The sequence below is a fragment of the Ornithodoros turicata genome, unplaced genomic scaffold (assembly GCF_037126465.1).
Source record: "Ornithodoros turicata isolate Travis unplaced genomic scaffold, ASM3712646v1 Chromosome45, whole genome shotgun sequence".
Lineage (NCBI taxonomy): Eukaryota > Metazoa > Arthropoda > Arachnida > Ixodida > Argasidae > Ornithodoros > Ornithodoros turicata.
In genome coordinates this window covers 3,502-27,793 of record NW_026999376.1, presented here as the reverse complement: position 1 = coordinate 27,793, position 24,292 = coordinate 3,502, and the positions used below count along the sequence as shown (strand labels likewise).

Below are 24,292 nucleotides of genomic sequence, written 5' to 3'. Positions count from 1 at the left end.
GTGCAATGGCATAAGCTCTAATGTAGTGCCCCACGAAAATGAACAAGGGGTAGTGGTTTATCCAGAATCCCAAGCACGAGAAGGGTGTTGGAAAAAATTTTTGGAATAGTTACGTCATTACAGCTTAACATATCATTACAGACATATCTGAAGCTGAAATCGCAAGGGCACCCCCTGTAGGGGGTGCACAGGCAAAAAAGTTAGGGGGGGGGTCTGGATAAAGCACTGACGAGGGGGACTCCTCCACCCCATGTCAAGCCTCATAAAACACCTCCTGAAATAGTTTCCTGGCTATGCAGCTGCATTATTATGACGTAATTGTCATTGTTGTCCATAATTCTTGAATATGTTTCGAATATATGAAAAAAAAAGTCTGCTTGACAGCATATGTCTTATAGTCATCACCAAACAAGAGCATATGTCATTTTGTTCAGTGGCTTATGTACTTTTTTGTAAATTTCAGGTGGACGTAAATTGTAGAAGGCAGCTAGTGGGGGAGAAGATCATGGTCATAGGTCATGTGACTCCTGGAGCTCCCAGTGGGCTCCCTTGTGGAGTACTTTTCAGAACACACACACATACAGTTTGCTCACAGAACCAACGAGTAGGATGTTGCTTGAATACTGAGAGAAAATGGCGTAACACATACAAATATCGTGTGACACATATGACAATAAAAACATTTTTCACGAGGGATGCATGAAACACTGTCGCAATATTGTGTGCATGAACCATTGTGTGTGACACAAGCCGTGGGGGCACACCGCCTCGGACACATTTTGGGAAGCATAAAACACAGTATATACAGAGCTAGTATGGTGGATGCTTCTTTTTTCTTTTTGGCCGTTATGAGACATCTTCGGCCGTAATGAGACTACCTTCGGCCGTATTGAGACTTTGGCCGTAACGAGACACTTGGGGATTAAAGGATTTTCGGCCGTAATGAGACTTTCGGCCGTAATGAGACTTCGGCCGTAATGAGACTCGGGCCGTAATGAGATGTTACCAAGATGAGGAGTTGTCCCGCAGCAGAGGAGGGAAAAGGAAGGTCAAGGCTAAGCAATTGGACGAAAAAGGAGGAATACATTGTACAGTACTAAAGGGGATCGGTTTAGGCGGTCAAGTGATCGATACACACGTGGTCTCCAGAAGTGGGTTAAAAATAGGTCAAAAGCTTTTATGTATAGACCGTTTTCTCGATAAATCTCTGGGCGCCGCCATATTGAGGTCACGTGATCTTCCCACATAATCTTCCCCTTATAACACACACACACAAAAACGTTTTTCTGGGACCTTTATCAGTGCAATGCCATATAGTTTCGCACTATGTACGGTGCTTGTTCTGTCGTATGTTTGTTTAACAAATACATTTCGCACTAAAACGAGCATGGCAATACGTAACAAGAGAACACGTAAGAGAATACGTAACAAGAATGACGTCGCCCTTTTTATTTTTCAATCAAACTTTCGTTTCGGCAGGGAACAACGCGAGTCTTACCTCATTTTCAAGTTAAAATCAACAATTAACGGAGATCCTGATGCAATATCCACAATAAGAAGCCTTATCACCTAGACATCGATACCCCACTTCGCCTTTCTTCCCTTTCAGTTCCCTTTCTAAGCAGCACCCACCCTGCCCTGGAATTTCCCGATAACCCGGACAACGATCCACGGATGATGACCTCACTCCTCGGAGAAAATTCCTGAAGCTGACGACCGCCACGTGGCGCACCTTTTCCAACCGTGACGTCACTTGAAGAACCTACTTAAGCCATGTGCTACATTCCCAACACTTTAGTCCTGACGAAGACAGTGCCACTGTCGAAACGTCGACCGTTCTTTTAAACGTTTCATAGTGTATTATAATCTGTGTGTTAGATTACCCACTAAATAAACTATTTTTTGTTAACTTTCCTGTAATCTGTCGTCCACGTCTTATTATTTTATTTATATATATATATATATAATTGCGGAGGAAAAAGACTCGGACAACATATTTTAGGGACGTTAGGAACACTTGTTTAGGTAATAGGGAGATATTAAAAGTTAAATGAAAAAGGGTCGACGTTTCGACAGTGGCGCTGTCTTCGTCAGGACGTCATGATTATACAGGGTGTTTCCCTTTATCTGCAACAAATTGTGTTATCACTTTATGTTTCTAGCGGACGGCCGAGGTGAAATACTTCGGTCTATAGCACGCGCTGAGATTACTTTAGTGCTTCATTAGTGGTTCGAGAGGATCATGTGCTGATCAGGCTTTAATATTGCAATTGCAATTTACTCCTTAAAGTCCATAATTAAAAAGTTGATTAAAATATATCTGTTAATTAGTACACTAATTAAGCAAGAAATTGGTTTCCTAGTAGCAGCCCCGTCGAGTAATCCAATGACAAATGTAAAACCGCCCTAAGGCAACTCCCCTTTTTATGAAAATTTGTTGCAAATAAAAGAAAACACCGCGTATACATGTGTGTATAATATGATAAAATAGAACAAAAGCAAGCGAGCTGGTGGCATATATCCATGATGAAAACCAAGGGACTGAAGGAACAAAAGCGACTCTTGTACGTGTGTGTCCCTTTTTGCTCCCTAGGTCTCGGAGTTTTCGTCATAGAAAATAGATGTTCGTCAGGGAGCATGGCTAGTTATTCAGCGTGTACAACATACAAAAGAAGTCAGAATAAAGAATACTCACCCCCTGTGAAAGGAATTGAGAGGCCGCACGCAGCGCCAGCTAGGATCATGGATAATGATTGACTTTTCCTACGACCAGTTTTCTGAACTGCAAGAATGGAGAATGCGTAGGCAGGAAACTCCACGGCCCCAGCAACAGCGAAGTTGAGGAATGGATCGCCGGCCAAGTCGCTCGTGCTCAGGGAAGTGGCGAAGTAGGTGAAAGACGCTACGTACCTAGCAAAAGATTACAACGACTAAGAGTTGTCAACTGCGCTTCGTAGAGAAAAAAAAATGTTAGCGCTGGCCGCTCCTAAAACGACTCGCGTTTGTAAAATAATCGAAAGTTTAATGACAAAGCTGAAATGGTAAATTAATAATTAAAGATAAAGATTAAAACTGAAGAAGTAAGAGCGCAGTGCGGCAGTGCGAAACAACAGGTTTAATGTGGGAGCGAACAGCGAAGGTAGAATGAGTGCGCGAGAAACAGTGCTCATGCGCCACAAGGCTGTTGTCGCCCTCTTCTAACACCCCCCCCTCGACAACTAATGCTCAAAGAGACCCATGTGCTCCCTCAGAAGCAGTAGTCGCGGGATGGGTTTGGTTAATGCGTCGGCGACCATCCTGGCTGTTTCGCAGTATTGCAGGTGTATGACTCCGCGTTGGACCAAATCTCTGAGATGGTGATGTCGCACGTCAATGTGTTTTGTTCGCGCGCTGTGTCCCTCGCGAAGTGCAAGTTTGATGCAGCCTTGGTTGTCCTCGTAAAGGCAGGTCGGCTGATGTTGGTCATAATCAAAAACTTGTATGAGCTGTCGCAGCCACAAAACTTCTTGTGACGCGTGTGCCGCTGCGACATATTCAGCCTCTGTAGATGACAATGCTACAGACATCTGTTTCCTCGTGGACCAGGAGACGGGACTTCCTCCCAGCTGGACGAAGTACCCGCTAGTCGCAGGACACATCTCCTGCCCAATCCGCATCCACGTAGCATACCTGGCTGAGCGGAGAGCTTCAGCTTTAATCTTCTGGTGTACTTCAAGTAACGTAATAGCTTTTTCACGGCATTCCAGTCTAGCTGGCGTGGCTTACTCACGCGACGACAAAGAATTCCGATGGCACAAGCAATGTCCGGTCGCGTAGTTGTGCTCAAGTACAGCAGCTCCCCGACACCCTGTCAAAAAATGCTGGTATGCCTTTATACCAGACGGATTACCGTCCTGGTATAGCCTCCACAAACCAGCAACACCAGCATACCTGTAGTACCAGCTCAACCGTCTGGTACCACTCATGTCAGCACGTCTGATTAGCATCCTGGTATAGCCTCCGGATACCAGCTACACCAGTGTACCTGTAATACCAGCTACTGACTGGTATCACGACATCAGTAATATGTTATACTGCGTCAGTGGATGATACATTAGTCCACATGCATTGTTTGTGCATTGTTGAGTGGAGATGGTGAGCACACATGTACGAGTTTGCATAGTTTATTTTGTGGTTATATGGTTACATGGCTTGCCTTTGACTAAATGCTTTTTCTTTGTACTTTGAGTTTCGCTCGTTGCCTCATGGCTCCCCCAGTTATGGTGGGAAATAAATGATTTATTATGCCACGTGTTTCAGAACAGTCCCTCAGCTGAATCATTTGTAAACAGGTGGCGAAATACTGAAGAACTCTTTTTGGTACAGGCTCTTGGGGTATCAGCCATATCCCAGTAGCAAGTAGGTCAGTTGCATACAGTCATTAATTAGATAAATATCCAGACATGTAAATGTTACTTTGCATACTTTCTTAACTACTGTCTTATGTATCGGGACCTTGAGGAAAACATACTGCAAGAAAAACACGTAGACACATTTTCTAGTAATTAGAATGTTTTGGTTTACATATTTCTTTCATGGAGCAGTGCATTAATGTCCATTTTGTATCAGCTGCCTGGCTGGCGCTTTCGTGTTCATCCGCTAGGATGGCACATTGGGGTGACAGAGGATAAGGAACAGGCGCAAGACCGCAACAGACGCCTTGGTATTGCTTCTCTATGGAACGAGTGCTGCCAGTACTGTTCACCAGTTTCATTGAGGAGGAATACCAAAGCACCTGATGCGGTTTTCCTAATCTCCCGCTGCGCCAGTGAGCAATCCAGATGGATGAAGACAAAGTTGACAGCAGCATAGCTGACTCAGAGAGCGCATCCATGCATTGCTCCGCACAAGAAATATGTAAATCGTAACAAATTAATTCATTGAAAAGGTGCAGTGTCAACAAGTTTTTTTTCCATCTGGATATTTTCACAAAAGGTCCCGATACATAAAACACAGGTCCTCTAAGCATGCGAAGTAATAATTAAAAGTTAGGATGTTTATTTAATTACTAAAGGTATGTGACTGAGCTGCTCCCTACTCAGCCTATGGCTAATGTTCCAAGGATCTTTACCAAAAATAAAGTCTTTGATGGCACCACCTGTTTGCAAATTATTCAGTAAGTGGACCTTCATGAAACAGCCAGTATATGAAAAGTAATGCACGGGTGCTCCCGCTTTTCATTGTTCGTAGCGTTACTTGGCATTTCTGGTGATATCGGACAGCAGGTTCCGTAGATATTTCTTCATTTGTCCGAGTCTTTGTTCGGAACTGTGCGAAGGGTCACCATGACGTTTTATATATTCGTGGTAGGCACCTGCGAAAGAGAAAACATCGGTATTCAAAAGAACACTTGACTGGAGAGATTGTCCTTTGTATGCACAATATTATTATTAAGAGTGCAGACCACAGCCAGTTTTAAGCAAAATGAGCTTGTTGGCCATTCTAGTCAAAACCAGCGAGAGGTGTAGTTTGACCCTCCTAGATTTTGCTGATAAAAATGTATCTGTTTCCTGGGGAGTACGTATGCATAGTACTTGCGTGCTTGAACATGGATGTCACAAAATACATCTAGCTTACCAAAGCGCACATGGAAAGTGAATAAACCTGGTGACTTAGTGAGAGCTAAAGAACACGGCTCATTTTGGTGTCCGCGTGATATAATTTTTTAAACAACTTTTGCACCACATTGACAATGACATAGTAATACAGTTGCCAACCGACTTTTCGGACATGCTCGATTACAGTCGCCCACCGTTAATTTGGACCCTAATTATTCAGACTTTGCAATAGTTCAGACAAAATCCTGGACTCAATCAATAGCCCCCATAGAACCAATGCATTTCAGCTTCCAATAATTCGGACCGTTTTCAGGGCCACGGCTCGATAATTCAGACGGACTTTGGCAGACTTTTCCTACTTTTTGTGAAAATCCACGCTCCTAAATTCAAAATCGGAACCTCGAGCTTCCGACTCCCTCTCGCCGCCGGGCTGCCCCTCCAGTAGCTCCCTCGAGCGCCGCCTGAGGGGAGGAGAAGCGTGCGCCCGTGCGAAGTTCGCGTTCATGTGATCGACATTGCTGTTTAGACGTTTAGACGTCGGCGAACCTCCGTCAACTGCGCAGATCCTCGCGGCCATCGATACGCTCGGACGAGTTTATTCCGACAGATGTGACATTATCAGAAATGCAGCGTGATGTTCTGTCTCGTGCGCGCGCCGCTAGGCAGACGCGTACCGACACATTCTTCCGTCCCATGTAAATTTTTTGTAATAAACGCCAGTGTGAGAGTGGATTTTTATGATTAACTACTTATTCGGACAAATCCTGTGACCATTAGAAGTCCGAATTAATGGTCAGCGACTGTATTCGGACTCGTTCACGGAACCGCCGCGGGTCCCATAGAGTTGATGTATAAAAACGTCAAAAATTTCGGATGCCGTGCAACTCCGTCGCTGGATATTTCGGACTCTGTTTGCCCAACCAGCGAATTTCTCTCTTGGGGTGACTGAAAAACATTGGTACCATCTGAAATTCGTATCAAAAGACATAACCAACTAAAATATTGAGGCAAAAAATATGCAGTGATGACTGTTCATTTTCCATTCCTCTGAGTAGAAGAGGTCTGTCATAACGCTTTTGAGTCTTCGGTTTTGGCCAACGGCTCAGCACGTGCTGGCCGCCAGCAATCACGCGACAGCGCTGTAAACAGAGCTTCACGTAATGCACGCATGCGTTAGGTGAAGCAGACGTGCGGACTTCATGACGGCAGTGCCTCTGACAATGTACACTGCCGAAATAGAAGCTGATGTTATCAGGCAGAGTGGAAGTGCGTTAGGAAAGCATCGACAAATTTGTCCATCTTACTAGGGCTTAGTAAAGTTTATTTTGAAGCGAAATTCGTTTTTTCGTACTGCTCGATTATTCGGACTTTTGCGCGATCCCCGCGGAGTCCGAAAAATCGGAAGGAGACTATGCTAAATATTAGCTTGAGTCAGCCAATGAGATGGCGCTTCAACGACGAAAAGTATTAAAACGTAATCTAAGCGCATTTGCTCTTAACGTCAGTTGCTGTTCACATCAGGCGCTGTTTTTCTATCGTTAGGTGAGAATGTGATATGTGTTCCACCTTATATGCGAAAGCATCACTTGATTTTCAGTTTGATCATGAACGGTCATGAATGTAAATCTAGTGCTGTGTGACAGGTGTCTAGTGCCGGTAGAAATGTTGCCTCACCTGCCATTGCTCTCATTTTGACAGGTGTAAGAGCTTTCCTGGCGGTAGCTCCTTCTTTCAAAAGTCTCCTGCACGCCTCTCCGGTTACACTTCTGTTTTGTAGTTGCTCGGTAGTCAAAGGAGGCGGGCCATTTCGCGGCAGAATCTTGAATCACCAGAAGCCCCCATGACCCATTCAAACTTGTCCTTTGGGACCAATACACCTTCCTCTAGCACCATCTGCAATAACGAAATAATGTTGGTCCCCAACTAGTAAATCAGATATCAAAACGTAAAAGCACCAGAACAACTCTTCACCAACTGTGCAACTCTTCACCAACTGTATCTGGATGGGGCTCACGTGAAACCTCACTATATTGCAAAAGAGAACTCTCAAACTAAGCGAAAGAACAATGCAGAAGTGCCCTTAAAGGAGCACTAAACAGCTTCACGAATATTCTTCAATTATTATACTCTATGAGAAAATGTGGCGATATCCAATAGGCGATTCAGATATTGCTCTTGTGCTCCGCACGGGGCCCTCTGTCGCCCAAGTCATGCGCATCGCGCAATGCGTCATGGGAAATGGTTTGCATTCGTGCTTGCCTGCCTGTTGCTCGAAGGAAGAAGGGAAAACCGAAACTGTTTGCGCTCTTCTTCTTCTGTCTGACTCATGAAAACTAAATCCCAAGATGCAATGGGGCATTCGCGACACGGCGCTCCCTGTCGGGCCATCCACGCAATTTCTGAAATTGTCTATTATGAAGATAATTTACCTCTAGAGTGTCTTTACCACAAAACAATGCCATTCAAAGAGCATAGTCCGTGCGAGTCTCTCCTTCCTACTCTGACAGCACCTACGTCACACATCTCACACCTGTAGCAAAACTGCATACCAGTGGGGATGGGGAAATTTCGGACTCGTAGCAAATGACAGCCTTGTTGCACAAGCAGCGGTGTGCAGGAGAACCGGTTGTGGAAACATCACTGTGACCTCAAGGACCAATACAGTGCTGAAAGCACAGTGCGCACATGAAATGGAATATTGCAGGCTTTTGGTACTTTTTGATCTGGCTATGTTGGGATTGACAAGCGGAAATATGTTTAGAATTGACCTCGCTTTCCGTTATTACAACGAAAATCAATGTACAGTCGTCTCACCTTTTGGTTGACGGTGCGCGACGTCAAAATGACGTGTGCCTATTGCCGCTATGGCTTCGCAAGGCTGGGCATGAGCACGAAAGAGTGCAGTCAACATTCAGTCAGTCCAGAGCCATTATTTACTTTTTTGCAACAAAATTTTGTGCTAAGCGTCACTGTAGGAAACGAATCACACTGCATTAGGAAAAAGTGCACCTGCATACTTGTTTATTGCCCTTTAATCCGCTTTAGCTGGGAGAAGTACATGCAGGGTGTCTCACGTAAACCATTACGAACTGTTGAAAAAAGCTGCATAAGAGGTAGCCGTGTTAAAAGGTGCCAGAGCCCATAGTCGGCATTTATTTTATGCCAATTAGCAAATTAAAATTAGATAACTCTTAATTACGTAGTGGTTTGGGAGCCAAAGCGTCAATGTACAGGTCCCAGAGTAATCCGAGATATTTTTCAACAAAGCGCCCTGAACATGATGCCCCTTAAATAATCCTAGAAAAAAAAAAAAAAAAGGCGAGACTATAAAACAGCACTGCATGGCTGCCTTCTCGGATGTCCGATGTGCGTCACTCTTAGATTGGCACCATGAGTGCTTGAGCAAAGACATCATCCACCTTCATTAACTAACTAGCACAAAATAAAATACTGCAATCAGCTTCGGTAAAATGCAGTTTGTTTCATCCATACATATAGCTTCATTTTTTTAAAGCCTGGTGGACAGTTACCTTGGATGTGCTACATACAGGGTTTTCCTTTATCCTTCGATTTATTATATAAAAAGTGCAAAGCAGGGAAGATGCCATTTGTGCATGTAGGTTATGCTGTTGGACAGCTTTTGTACCTACCAGACGATTAATCAGCTGAAATTAATCAATTCATAAATTAATCGCTTTATAAGAAATACCGATTGGCAAAATGCAATTTTGTTTTTAGAGTGAGCTTAGTGAAAATGACGAATGACAGAGAATCCAGCAAACTGGCATGAAATATAGAGGGAAATGCTGAAGGATGAAAGCAGCTGCAATTCCGAACAGACTGTCATTCTTCTGGACACAGAAGAACACTCCATTCAAATACTGGTGGCTGTGTCCCATTTCTTATAATGATCCAAATGAGTCAGCTGGGCAAAAAGCACTTGCTATGGAAAAAATATGGTGACCCACTTTCAAAGTGGAGGTTGTAATTCCTGCACCAGCTCTGTGGAAAGGCATTGCAGATCACAGTTGAAGAAACAGTTAGGTTCTAGCTGTGGACGCAAAGAAAGTTTTTGAATGAAGTTTTCTTACGTGGTCTCCTGCTGTGGACGGTGGAGTACTCGGTAGCTGTACAACTCCCCTTCGTCCTCCTCCGGCAGGTTGGTGCCCACCATTCGGAGCCGGTGCTGACAGATTCACCGGTCCCTTTTTTAGAAAAGATACAGTGAGCTTTCAGACTCAGCTATGTCACACCGAGGAAAAGTTTCGTCAAATAATCCAGGTCCTTTTTCCTTGATCCTCAGATACACACAACTTGAACACACTTGAAAACTACACTTTTGTGCTACAAGGGTGAGGACATTTTAGGCACATGAGCAGACAGAGTTCAGATGCATGACTGAATTAAAACCGGAGCACGAAACACGGACACTAACACACCGACGACACTTGCTCCACTATCAACAGATTTTTTAATGGCAGCAATTCTTAAATAAGAGTTGCCGAGGGGAAAGGGGAAAACCCAAACAAGTCACTTTTCATGCCTACATCTGCCTTCTAGATGCTTAAATTCTTCACGTGTCAGTGCCACTGACGGTTCGCTGACACAATTACGTTTGCCCAATCTCTCGATTAAAACGGCTTCAAACAATTCCCTTTCAGTTTTTGTTTTGAACCTACCCTTTATCTGTGGTTTTGTAAAATCGGGTGTGCAACCACACTGAAAGGAATTGTTTGAAGCCTTTTTAATCGAGAGATGGGCAAATGTAATTGTGTCAGCGAACCGTCAGTGGCACTGACACGTGAAGATTTAAGCATCTAGAAGGCAGATGTAGGCATGAAAAGTGACTTGTTTGATTTTCCCCCTTTCCCCTCGGCACTCCTATTTAAGGATTGCTGACATTAAAAAATCTGTTGATAGTGGAGCAAGTGTCGTCTGTGTGTTCTTGTCAGTGTTTCGTGCTCCAGTTTTTAATTCAGTCATGTACCAACAGGCCCACTCTGCCATTTTTGATGATATCAGATGCAAAAATTCACATCACCCCTACGAAACACCGTTACTGAAAGTCGCACTTATGCCCACTTGTAGTTTGCAAGAGGACAAAAAGAATAAAACGTTTCCAGCAGTAGCAGCCATCATGGTCAGGACTATGGTCGTGGGACAGGAGGAAGCAAGTCAGATTTTTAAAGTTACCTATTATTCGCACTTCCCGAATGATCATAGAGAAATGAAGGAAATGCCTGATCCTCCCCCAGAATTCCAATCACGGACCAGCATATATGATAGGCATGTCCAGTTTACTGTATTTCGCATTCACAGAGTAATAACAAATATTCACAGTACTTTTACGAGCATGAACGATCATAAGGGCTGCATGCTTGACTGATGCAACCATATCTTAGAGCAAGACGAAAGTTGAAAAACAAATTGCATGCAGCGTAGCAGATACAAAGGAAACAACACACTCAGACGATGTTATCGCATTGGCCAGCCATTTTGGCAAGTTCTGCTTCCGGTTCATAAAAGGCAGGTAACTTCTTTTTACCTTAACTGATGTCTGCTTAGATTTTACATATACCAAGAGGCAATTTTGGAAACTAATGGTTTGTCTTGGCGCATTATGATCTTCGTCACTCATGTGCCACGAAAACCTGAATCATTATCATCGTCATCACAAACTAATGGTGAACTCAACTTGTTGCTGTGCAACACAGTGTAGTGCACTCGTGCAGGTTGAGCATAGGAACAAACGATAGCAATGTTAAGGACCGATTAAACCATTATGCATGTTGGGTTGCATGTGACATGCATGCTCGGTCCCATAAAGCTTTACTAGATGAAAACTAGCAGTGGCATTCGCCATAAGTGCCCTTCAGAGAAACTCAGTGAAAAGCTGAAAGCAAATGATCACTTCGTCACCTCTGAGTTGCTGCTGCTTGCAATTGTGACCTCTGTGTGTCCATACAGGTCACATCTGTGCTCATATTCTCCACTGTGGTCACATGTGTGATTGATTCTGCTTGGTGTAGGGAGGCTGTAGGAGTCACAGTATCCTTCTGGAACTATCCATGTAGTTCTTATGTTACAGGTGGTAAAACATAATAAGCACAGGGAATGAGACACTCTGCAAAATAAAACATTACTAATCACAAGCTTTCATGCAAAACCTGCACTTTCTCAGGTGAGAACAGACATAAACACATCTCTAAGGCACTGACACCGCATTATCTCTACAGAAATACACCTTCACAACACGGATAGAGCAGCATTTAGGAAACTGAGATGTAATGGCCAATCTCATTAAGCTCAGTCATACCTGTAATGCAGTGAACCCTCGTTAATATGACCCCTGGTTATCTGCCAAACTAGCTTTATGACAGTTTTTCTCGGGAACCGTTCCTCTGGCATGTAAATCCCCCTCGTTAATATGACAATCCGTTTATCGGACACTGACCAAGATTTTTGTCACAAATAGGGTCAAACACAGGCATTATCTTTCCGCTATTATGACCGTGTCAAATGACTCTAGGAGTAGCGCCCGGGAGAGGTTATCTCGTACCTCGCTCAAAGGGCGACACGTGTTAAAATAGGGCGTCAAGGTTTGGGATGTCCCATGAAATCGCTGACCTCGGGATTATGCTCATATCTCTTTTCGAACAACCGAAGTGCTTAAAAAGGCGGGGACCAGGTCACACTGTGCTGCTGCTTTCACGTCAGGTTGGCCGAAGCAAAGCCGAACAGGGATTTGGCAGTCGAAATGAAGGGCGGCGTTGCTCGAAGGAGGCAAGCGAAGTCCTACAGGTTGCGTTATTTTTTGAGCAGATAAAGGTCGATAACGTGTCCGCAATTGATGGTGCTATTGTCCATTTAGAAAAATTAATGACTGAAAATTGTTTGACGCAGTCACTGTTAACAGATTTTTCAGAGAATAAATCATAGTTACGGCGGCTTTTGTTGTGCGGAGCTGTGTGTCCGGTCCGTGGAGGGTGCGTTTCTCCTTAATATGACAATTCGCTTTATGACCAAAATCCACGGGAACGGCACTGGTCATAATAACGATGGTTCACTGTGCCCAAAACGCAATGACGGAGGATCCTCATCGCGCACAATCGTGATTAGGTAGCGATTGTGATCGTCTGCAGGTGCGGCCAGAGTGAATCTCGGCGACAGAGATGAACAACGCATACACTTGCGCCACGTTCGCAAAATTGACTACATTATTCAAGCAGGGTTGGCGCAGTAGCTTTCTTTTACCCTCGCCTTCTCGCTACTTGCACTGCTGGTCCCGGGCTAGCAAGACGGCACCGATGGCAGTGGCCCGCATGAAGAAAACAACATGGACAAACACCGAAATAGCATTTAGATTAATGTCCATTTATCTCAAGTAGACATCCTGAACCAACATTTTCTTTTAATTTGAAAGTAGCGGGTCCTGTCAGACCTCTCGCCAGACTGCGTCAAATGAAAGCCTCGATCACAAATGTGAAGTGTGTCCAGTGGGATTGCGCCGACCAGCGTTGCTGACCGATCCAGATTGTGTGTGACAGTGCATTTTGAGTATCAGCTTACATTACCTGGATAGACACATCCATCGAACTGGGCGGGGACACTGTAGAAGGCTCCTCAGTGACGAAGTCTTCAAGGTCACTTGCGAGGGGAACAGCACATTGAGCCCCTTTGCCATCTGCCAGGTGGTCAGTGAATGTGCTTGAGGTTGCGGAAACTATAATAAAAAAGGTCAGACATTCCTTAGGCACTATTTGCCTGAAATGATCAAATGCGCAAAGGCTCAAATACATACAGTGTTTCTTTAGTAGGGCCTTCTGTAACTCTACGGCCAGTTCCCGCTCCTCATCCAATTTCTTCCTCAGTGTCTGGTTTTCAGCAAGGAGGCGCTTTGTTTCACGCTTTTGGCGACGCAAAAGACCCTTTGGGATGAGCTCGTCGTCGGAGTCCGAGTACTCAGATGGTTCCTCCGTTCTTCTTTGTTTCTTCCGTATGATTGTCGTCATCTGCTTTTCACGTGCAGCCGCACGATTCTTTTTCTGTGCTTTTTGACTAGGTGCGCTTTTCTAATTGACAATTGTTGAGAAAAAGAGACGTCAGTTCGCTGCCAGTTAGTTCCATCTCGTACAGTCAAACAAGCCTGATCTCTCAAATGAACAGGAAAAAATATATGTTGAATTTAAGGGCGAGTTAGGAGAAATCAACGCCTTCTAAATTATCTGCACTGCTGCACAGAGAAAGAGGGGGAAAAACTGCCTCTCATAAGATGATGCTGTCGCACGCTTGTTTAAGCGTCCACTGCAAAACAATTTCTTGTCACATTATAGTGATTTCCTACTTTGGCTTTTGACCACCTAGAGCACAAGAGGCTCCTGCAGTGGCAATGCTGTGTCGTTTCTTGTGCATCTGGAAAAATAAACAAAAGTTGACTCGGAGCACAAAAAGCACCATCTTGGTGTTTTGGTGCTCAATGGCACAAGGGCGACTAAGGCCAAATAGACACATGATTTATTTTCCGTGCTGTGTTTGCAAAAAAGCACCATATTCAGTACAAGTTGATGGATGGATTCGGTACAAGGATGATGTACAAAATGGACAAGATTGAGCTTCATCTAATTTATCATTCATTGGGCTATCGCATGATATATAATTTGTTGGTGTACTGCGTGATGAATGTAAGCCATACCTCCTTCTCCTGGCGCACTATTGCGTCTCCTTATCGGCAACAGCGTATGTAGATTATCAACTAGTTATTTTCCTTCTTGAGTTGAACACGGGTATAGTTGGATTGTTTCAGCAAGGTTAACAATAGGTACCAGGAATTAGCCTTGAGTGTGTGCGTAAGACGTTATACGACGATACATTCCTTTGTGCTATTTGTCTCGTTGGGATCTTGGGACCATAGGAAATGAAATATTTTAAAGAATGCTGGAAGTCATGCTGCATCTCTTCTGGCATAATGTGTACAGTAAATGTGCTTCTATAGGATCATCATGGCTTCTTTGCAGGCTCGCAACATGCAATGCATGTGTGACGTCCGGCGATAAATGCAAGCGTATCTGGTTGTTCACAATCTACATTAAGCGATTACAGTACTTTTATGAACTCAAATGCTCAGAACAGCTTCAAATGATATCAATTGCTTTTCACTTGAAGACAGAAGTCGAAAGTTTGTTTGGAAAATTCAATTTTGTCCCACGCGATGCCACCATTGTGCAACAAAAAATTCACAGTGCGCCTATCTATCATGACCAAATTTTTCTTTTCATCCTGTCTGTAGCCTAAAGGGTCTGTCTACAGCATATCAAATTTTTTAGGCAAGTTGTTGGCGAGGTTCAAGCTCTAGTCGAGCTCTAGTTCAGGCTCAATCTAGTCCGTTTTGTGTCATCATACGGAATGTTGCACTCAATATGGAGCTTTCTGGCGCTCTTAATCAACTTAATTTTTTTTCAGACAAACAAAAGGCTACACAGCACTGCCATGCAGGAGCCTCTTGTGCTCAAGGTGGTCTAAAGCCAGAGTAAGAAATCACTATAATGCAATAAGAAATAGCCTTGTAGGGGACGCCCAAACCCACGTGCGACAGCATCACCCTTGAGAGGCAGTTTCCCCTCTTCCGGTTTCCCGAACCGTACTGTGTAGATAATCGGAAAAGGGTGTGCTTCCCTTAACGCACTGATGGCTTCAACATAATTTTCCCCCATTCAACTGAAACATAAAATGTAGCAGCTTGCTTGATTTGAGATGGACTAAACTAGCTTGCCCTGAGAAAGACCCAATCAATGCGAGCCAAACACACCAAGCATCTGAACACAGGGTGTCTACCAAATTGCTGCATTCAAATTCCCTGATTTTTCCAGGTTTCCACAGACTATATCAAGCGAATTTCGTGACAAAAACAAAGGGAACTTGGTGCCTGCTCGTATGTTTTGATACCAGATCCCTCATAAAACAGACAATTTATTAAGTATTAGTGAGGCTACCCTATTTTTCTGCGTCAGAGCTTGTCATACTGGCGAGCTGCTACCCACAGTGATGTTGCTGCGGCAGCGCCGCTCAACCACCGGTCGGCACTCTCGATTCGCCGTGCAGCATCACGACATTGATTTTTTCTGACTTCAGCTGCTTTTTGGCCGAATTCCCTGACAATTCCCTGTTTCCCAGGTTGGTAGACACCCTGGAACATTGCGCTGTCTCCCCCTCTCCCCTTGAGACATTTTCCTCCAGGATGCCCACTCTGTAATACTGTCAAAATATTACACATGTTCATGTGTGTGCTGCTTCCTAACAGGGTTGCAAATCTACTGTTGAATTTCTTATCATATGGACGTGTACCCTGCATGCTTTAACACACTCAGCAAATATAAGAAGAATCACTAGTTCATCTATCGTCAATTCAGCTCAAGAGGAATGGGACATGGTGTGATTGAACGATATTTAGAAATTCACTCTGCAATTGAACCTCTGTATGCAATATGGGGATAAGTCGACATAGCCCCCTTTTACTATTTTTGCTGCGATGACATCTACGTAGCAGTAAGTACTTGCCAACGAAAATTTAGGACCGCATTGCCCGCTACAGGAGTGTAAGAAACGCGAAATGCACGTGTGTCAATGGGACGGACAATCAAATCAGGCCCCGTTTCCTGGTTTGGGACCTTTTGCCTTATCCCATGAATGCATACAGAGGTTCAATTATGAAGCTCTTTTTCAAAGCAAAATTATTTTAAGGCTGATCTAAAGCACACAATATCGATCACTGCAATCACGCAACACTGGAACATTATTACCTCGCTGTCATTCTGTTGTGCAGTTGCTGGTTCTATGATGTCTGGGACCTCACGACCAGTTTTTGAAATTTTACGAATGAGCGCACTCCGTGTCTCTGAAATTAAGGGAACAGAACGATCAATGATGAGCAGTATGCATATGGCAAAGGAATTAGTCCTTATTTTGGTTGATGTTGACACCCTAGAAGTCAGCTTCAACTGGCAGGAAAGCATAAAGAGACCTATCTGACTGAGGCCTCCCGGTATGAGGCCAACACGGTGAATATCGACCCAACCAAAAGAAAAGCATTTCCCTCCACATTCATAAGTGCACAAAGACGGCACTTTCTTTTCACTCAAAAGTCGCTAAAAAATCACACACTCCATTTATATTTTTATTTTGCACTTCAGGCATCGGATCTAACTCGCGTTTCAGTTCTATCTTGGTCGAACACTAGTACAAGAGGAACAAAGGCGACGTAGACGCGGACAAGGAGTTAGAACAGTTTGTACATTTATGCTCTAACTCCTTGTCCGCGTCCATTGCTGCAGTAAGCCGATATGGACTCCAACACTAGCACACACGTTACTGCCGTATAGTAAATCCCATATCCCTCAAACTTTCAGCAACAGAAATAACGGTTGACCTTCCACAAAACATGATTCCCTGCGTTCCGTTGAGGTAACCTACCGGAAAGCGAAATCAGCGTGCACGGACGCGCGCCCATTGACTGCGAACTCCAGGCTTCTTTTGAATAAGAAACACACCAGTGCACCATTACATGTTTATCTCTTGCAAGGGGAGATTTGTATGGCCTCTAAGGCACTGAAGGATTTAAAACTTGTCCGAGTGCATGAAACAAAGCGAAGACATACAATTGCCCTATAAACAGAATACCGCGAGGATAATACTCGGTCAGTGAAACTACACTCACCTCCGAGAAGCAAGATTTTCGCCTTGTAGTATTTTTCAAACATCCCATCGGAGGAACGCCAATAGGCCAGTTTTTCACTGGCGTCGAAGTCGTCACATGAATTCGGGTTGAAATTCTTCACCAGTGAAACCGGTAAAATTGCCTTAACATCATCCACAGCGTACTCTACTAGAGCGTAAAACATATCAGTTGCGTCGACGGGGCCGGGCAAAACCCGAGAAATCCACGCACACGCAATACGAAAGTAGCGGGCAACGAGAGAACCTACACACATGCACATGCCATTCACCCTACACCACGACCAGCGGCCACCTGACGGTGCGGTGCTTCACAACGTCACCTTCACCGCCACCCTTGTCAGATTTTAATAACGGTGATAAACAAAAATCCCAGTACGTCAGTTGATCTATTTCCGATAAATAAAGTACACCGAAGTTTAAATCAAAATATATACAACCGTTACAGATGTTGTGCTATCCAGGGCTGTCACAAGCTATTTACATGCCATTCAAAGGTGCAGCACTCAAAAACGGTTCGTTGCGACAAAAGTAATGTATATTACATTGTACGCGAAGTTTTTTTGTCCAGTATGCAATATTATGTTACTGGCAGAAGGAAAATAATAGCTAATAGCACAGATGGCACGTCAAGGAGAAGGACAATCGTCACGGCCAACAACTGCTTGCACATGATTGCACAATCGTAATCTAACTCGTTTGCGTGCATCTCGCTGTGTAAGTGTAAGTGGATAGATAAACAACAATGTGAATTGAATTTCTATGTCATGTGGCCCACGATGCCTCTTCATCACAATGTGGTTGCGAAGCGTTGATTGTGGAAGCGACGGAAATTGAAATTGAATGCTGCTTAGACTGTAAAAGCATCACTAGGAATGGAACAGCCACGTGAAAAGCGGCGTCGTATGAAGTATCTGGAGCCTGGTGAAGTGTTTAGTGTGCCGAGGTCTACTGTACGTGCGCGATTACAACGGAATGTTGACAATGTTGGGAATGTTTCTGGCAGCCAGTCTCAGCTTTCACACACCTCGTATCCAAGCACGTCGAACCCGTCACCGTTCGCCCAACACTCCCAGAGCTTTGAAGGTATACGTTCCGAATTGGGGGCAGAATCCGACGCGCATTCAAGTGAAAATGCAGATATGTGTGCAGAAGATCCTAATCGTCAGCATACTTCTGAGAGAGTGCTCAGTGAGGGTGATTATGAAGGCGCTTATGCCGAGGGACACTCCCACTCTGCCATCCCAAGGTATGACGAAGACCCCTTAACGGATGCTTCCGAAGAAATCATAGGTGGGTTCCTTGGAGATATCGCAGAACGTCTTGGTGAAAGCTCGGGCGATGAACTGCTGCAAAGCCTCAGCGAAGGCTTCACATCTCCACATGGAGTTGTTGATGTTGGCTCTGTAGCATCAAGCCTTGTCAGTGAATTTGAAGGTGCAACACTGCCAAATGGAACTGTGACTAAAGCAGCAGCACTTGCCTTGATAATGAGTTTCATTACGTCTCATGGATTGACATGGGATGCCCTTGACAACTTACTGCGCATCATCAATGTACTTTTTGGTTCTGACGTCCTACCACGAACAAAGCATTTAATGCGGAAGCTCTGGGCATGCAAGCTCGAAAATGCTCATCATTATTATTACTGTGACCTTTGCGAGTGCCTTTTAGATATGCAACGCGGACATGATACGCTCACCTGTGGCACTTGTCACACTTCGTTTACAGTTTCGGAACTGAAGGCAAATGGACACTTTTTCATAATTCTTGACTTGCCCAGCCAAGTGAGACACGTCATCACGAAGTCATCGGACAAACTGTTTGCAAATCTTGAACGGCTGAACCAAGAATCTTCCAGTGACATGTCAGACATCAGTGATATCACGAATGGAAGCATCTACAAGACCCTGAAACGTAACGGTTCTCTAAAATGGGGTGATCTCACCATGACATTTAATACGGATGGCAGTCCAGTATTTAAATCATCAAAGTCTTCCGTGTGGCCTCTGCAGTTCGTGATTAATGAGGTTCCGACTTCTGAGCGTTTCTCGAACACCTGCCTCGCTGGACTATGGTTCGGGAAGAAACATCCAAACATGGCACTGTTCCTTGGAAAGTTTGTTGATCACTTGGAGCGCATGCCGCCACTACTTTGGTCTCACAACAACTCAACTGTATCCTCAAACGTCTACGCAATCTGCTGCTGCGTCGATGCTCCTGCACGTGCTGCTGTGCAAAACCAAGTCTTGTTCAGTGGCTTCTTCAGTTGCCCTTGGTGTGTGGTTCGTGGTGAATACGCTGATGGTAAGTTTTTCACATTTGACTAATGTTGTATGAGTATTCATCACAAAAATGGCACTGAACATGGAGTGTTTACTTATACATTATAGGTGCCGTGCGATTTCCAAGCAGTGAGCCTGGTGAAGAGAGGGTACCAGAAAGAGTTATACGTGATATGGAACTCGCTGTGGAATGTGCAACACAAATTAATGGCTTCAAAGGTCCCTCTCCATTGATTAACCTCAGAAATTATGACATTGTATGGGGACAGGCTACAGAGTACATGCATTCCGTTCTGTTGGGTGTGGCAAGGCAGCTTACTGAGTACATTCTGGACTCCTCAAACTCTACAGAACGCTTCTACATTGGTAGGTTCTTGACAAATTATGATGTCCATGTATTCCTCGAGTCTAGCGCACAGTCGAAGCGCATATATTTAGGTTGCAAGTTACAAAGGTTCTTTGGATAACCCGTTTATTGTTCTGTGAAATTATGCACGGGATACACTTGGACATTTTATCTTTAGGAGGTGATTGTGCAAGCTTGTGAATAAAAAGTATGCAGTGTTATTAAAGTTACTTTCAGCAGCACGCCTGTTTTTTATGTTAAATGTTTTAAAACATTTTTGTAACCATTGCTGTAAGGCCATCGCTCGTTCGAACATATGAACCTGCAAAGCATTTTAATAGAGCATTCTCTTCGAGCATGGAAGATGCAGATCAGATTAGTTCTTTGTACTTTTTTGACAAAAGTCATGTACAGATTTCGAAAAGTTGGCATATAGATTAGCAGTTGCAAGAGGGTCTTACAATTCACGACTGTTCATAACAAACACATACTCATTAACAGGCAGTCCCAGCAGTACACAGATCTTGAACAAGCGGTTGAAAGTGATAAAGCCGCCACACTGCATAACAAGACTACCTCGCTCACTATCTGAACGTTGCCACTGGAAGGCCAATGAGTGGAGGAATTGGCTCCTGTACTACAGTGCTCCCTGTCTGGATGGTGTGCTCCCTCAACGCAACTGGAGTCACTGGTGCCTGCTTGTACGTGCCATTTGGATGTTGAATACTACAGTGGTCCCACAGCAAGCAATAACAAATTCAGGTAATCCAGAGAGTATAAGTTCCCATGATTTTTATGCAGTGCATGGAAATAGATTGCAGTTAGCCACTGCACACAGATGCTCAACAGTTTTACAAAGCCACCTTCGTGAACGCCCAGAAGCGTTTGAGGTGCTATGACAAAATAATTGAACTTGTCACACTCAAACTGCTTCAATGGGATAGACTCATACACCACAGTCGACCTAAATGGAATACAAAAATGGCACGTTCTAAATTTAGCAGAATTTAAACAACCCTTGTTTAAAGTAGAAGCACATTTAAATAGGGAGGTCATCGTACAAGAAATCACGTTTATGCATGAAATGTAATGAAACAGCATGTAACTCAAGCAGCGCATAGGAACTATGTGGAGGATCACGCGCTTTTTTAGCGAGTTTCAGAGTTATGGAAGGACACGTCCTATAATCCAATAACCCAACATCCTATAATTCACCACCATAGAATGCGATCAGCTCTCAGATGCCATGGTTGAAACTGCTGAAAAAAATATCACTATAGCATGGATCCTGTGATGTAAACATCTGTTGTACTTCCTGTATATAAGTGTTGACTTCAGTCTCAGTGTCCAAATTTTACTATACATATCTGAACGTTTTAAAATTAATTTTTAAGTATTATTAAAGAAGAAGTCTGGTAAGGTAATGGTAAAACTAGATGTCATTATGCAACTGCTTTTCATTAAAATATGGTGCAACCGAGAAACACCCTGTACAGCATGGCACATGAAAACAATATCAGTTATTGTTCAAAGTCATGCAAATTGTACATACTAGAATGTCCTTCTGAAGAAGAATCAATCTGAATAATCACTCTTGGTTCTGCTTTCATATGCATCAATGAAAAAATCACACATCAATCAGTGCTAATGGAATGCATAACTGACTGCAAAGATATGACCTCTGACGTAATGACCATTACACACAAAGTGTATTGTTTTACTGCTCAGAGATCACTGCTGTTGAATAGGAATATATTAAGATATAATATTGCATATTCTGCAATAACAACTGCTTTGGTTCTCTTTTCTCTTTGTTTTCTAGAAAGCCTTCTGAAGAAGTTTGTTGATCAGGCCCAGAGACTCTACGGCTCAAGGATGATGACATTTAATATGCACCAGCTCTTGCACCTTCCGAGGTCCGTCAGTAAACTTGGCCCTTTGTGGGCACACTCAGCCTTTGTTTTTGAGTCTGGAAATGGACGAGTGGTGAGCTGCATCAATGCTGCCAAGGGTGCCCCCCATCAAGTTCTAGAACGTGTTGCTGTGATGCAAGAGGTTGAGCTACTCTGTCAAATCTTGCCTTTGCCACAAGAGGCTGAAGCTTTATGCCAGCGGATGCTTGGTTACCCAAGGACACAAGCAGCTACAAGAACTCAAGGTGCCAGTCTTCTTGGCCGGGGTAGACGTGTGCACAGCCTCTCAGCTGAGGAAACAAGAGCGCTTGAAAGAGTAGGCTGCTGTGTACCTGTGCACGCAACTGAGTATCTCCGACTCATTTATAGCCACACTGTGTACACAAGTGAGCAGTACCGCAGAGCTAAAAGGAGCAACAGTACAGCGATTCTGACACGCAACAGTGATTTCTACATCATCAGCCGCATACTTGAAGTTACCTCAGAAGGGCTAAAGACATGTATCCTGCTCTGTAAGAGACTAATACCAACAGAAGATGATGTTCGTTACCCCAGCCATATTGTGCAGTGCTTCGTTTCTTCAAGTGGTGCTCTAGTAGCACTTCCTGTAACAGATTTGTCTGCTGTATGTATGCTGCTAGATTTTAGGCACGATGACAGAATGTACGTGTGCACACTAGCAAATGACATTGAACGTGACTGAGAGCCCTCAGTCACATTCACTGTGACTTCACATTTTAAGGTTCATTTAATTCACTGGAGGCATAAATTGCAGTACAACTTCTGTATAGCGAAGCTACATATCTTGAAGATATGGATATTGGAAAAACGGCAAAAAAAATAAAAAGCAGTTCATGTGGTACTGGCTCTAGCAAAAGGAAATTCCTGTCAAATCAGACAACTAGACTTCTGGTTAAGTCCTTTAAAACTAACTCGCACGACAAAGCAGAACGCTATACAATGTCAACCTCTTCGCTAGTTCACAAAAGTTAGCACACAGTCCAAAGCTACAGTGTCACAATCCATAAATTTATTTCTGTTCACAACATCCTTTGTACATAAGAGCTTGAAGCTTTCTATCAGTTGGTTTGAGTGCTGCGCAATGTAGGAATTCAGTTTCATATGCAGTGTGAAGAAAAATTGACATTGACATTTTACATGACATGACATTTACATTTGACAATTTTATACGCAGTCTTAGATTAGATACTTTTTTGTAATTAACCTTTGTTTAACATCATGCATAGAGAAATAAGGAATTGAACCTCAGTGTGCAACAACGGGGGTAAGTCGAGAAATCCCAAACGGCGAATAACGTGAATGTTTGGTAAAGTAATTGCAGCTGATTTTTCTTGAATAATGCAAATGCAAAATGTGTAACATCTATGCACACACAACTACATGCATGTCCTGTTAGCATCATTTTTTGTGTATATCTTAAGAGAAACTGAACAAAATCTGGAAGCATCACATATCCCCTTTTTCCATATAACAGTGCACACACATGATTTCCATGCAGGCAAAAAAAAAGAAACAGTTTTCTCAAGTCGGACATTGATGGTGATGTCAGATAGTGCAAAGCTGTCTTTGTGCAGTGGAGCGGCCTAGATTGGGTGTAACATGTTGCTAATCGAGCAGTCTTGAAAATAATGTCCTACGTGGTCAGCATAATGTGACTTCTTGGTGCGCACGTTTTTACGATTACAATGATCGGTAGCACTGACACGGTCAAATGACATGGTCACGTGAGGTATATGAAGTACATATGTTTTTCTAGTGGAAGTCGAAAGTTAATTTCTGGATCATACCAAAATTTAAGCTATACCTTCTGTATGTGTGTAAAAAAGGGGTTTCTTACCCTCCTATAGAAAGTCAATAAATTGCAATACGGTTCTAAATTTTCTTTGACAGGTACATACTGGTACGCTGATGTCATGCAACAGATATACTAAAAAAGGGGATAGTCGACTTATCCCCCTTTTTGCTTACAGAGGTTCAATTCTTGTTAACATCACTTGGCTGAAAGTGCTTCATGACTATGTCCTGTTTATCGAAGTGGTACTTGATAGCATAATAAGGTGCTCTTTTGCCATAACTATGACTGTACTCCAGAGTACTCCTTGCACCCCACGGCCTGCCCCGTCCCCAATTTTGGTATCAAGATCATTTATTTCAAGTAATAAACACAGCAGCATGTGGCACACGGATCAAATGCACTACTGGCACAACATAATTCAAGGGCAGGGCTGCAGAACTACTTAGAGGCAATCTCAGAAAAGCGCGTCACAAGCAGTTGGGGCATCTGCGATATCGTGATGACCTTACTTTACTTATCAAAGATATGACAAGGTTATTTGTACTACTTTGTGAATGCAGAACACGTGCAAATGTACGGAAACGATTTAAGAATAAACTTTATTGTAC

At 43.6% G+C, this 24,292-nt stretch overlaps 2 protein-coding genes across 2 annotated transcripts; one reads left to right on the top strand and one right to left on the bottom strand.

Annotated features, from left to right (window-relative positions):
- Positions 1-11,512: 11,512 nt before the first annotated feature.
- On the bottom strand, positions 11,513-17,596 carry LOC135374159 (BEN domain-containing protein 5-like). Its single transcript, XM_064607173.1, has 5 exons — positions 17,308-17,596; positions 16,394-16,488; positions 13,399-13,669; positions 13,172-13,320; positions 11,513-11,659 (listed from the first exon to the last, which is right to left on the bottom strand). The coding sequence occupies exons 1-5, from the start codon at positions 17,585-17,587 to the stop codon at positions 11,513-11,515; spliced, it is 942 nt and encodes a 313-aa protein (XP_064463243.1). The 5' UTR covers positions 17,588-17,596.
- A 358-nt stretch (positions 17,597-17,954) lies between these two features.
- Positions 17,955-23,284, top strand: LOC135374176 (uncharacterized). The gene is made up of 4 exons (XM_064607191.1): positions 17,955-19,631; positions 19,718-19,975; positions 20,457-20,717; positions 21,778-23,284. Exons 1-4 carry the CDS (start codon positions 18,200-18,202, stop codon positions 22,569-22,571), a joined length of 2,745 nt encoding a protein of 914 aa, XP_064463261.1. The 5' UTR covers positions 17,955-18,199; the 3' UTR covers positions 22,572-23,284.
- Positions 23,285-24,292: the final 1,008 nt, after the last annotated feature.

Bases quoted from the DNA above. Each gene is read 5' to 3' on its own strand.
- LOC135374159 (XM_064607173.1), bottom strand. From the start codon at position 17,587: ATGTGCATGTGTGTAGGTTCTCTCGTTGCCCGCTACTTTCGTATTGCG. The intron at 16,489-17,307 runs GTGAGTGTAGTT...CCTTAATTTCAG, and splicing joins GAAAATCTTGCTTCTCGGAG to AGACACGGAGTGCGCTCATT. The intron at 11,660-13,171 runs GTAATGTAAGCT...CTACATGGATAG, and splicing joins CGATGGATGTGTCTATCCAG to TTCCAGAAGGATACTGTGAC.
- LOC135374176 (XM_064607191.1), top strand. From the start codon at position 18,200: ATGGAACAGCCACGTGAAAAGCGGCGTCGTATGAAGTATCTGGAGCCT. The intron at 19,632-19,717 runs GTAAGTTTTTCA...TATACATTATAG, and splicing joins TCGTGGTGAATACGCTGATG to GTGCCGTGCGATTTCCAAGC. The intron at 19,976-20,456 runs GTAGGTTCTTGA...ACTCATTAACAG, and splicing joins TACAGAACGCTTCTACATTG to GCAGTCCCAGCAGTACACAG.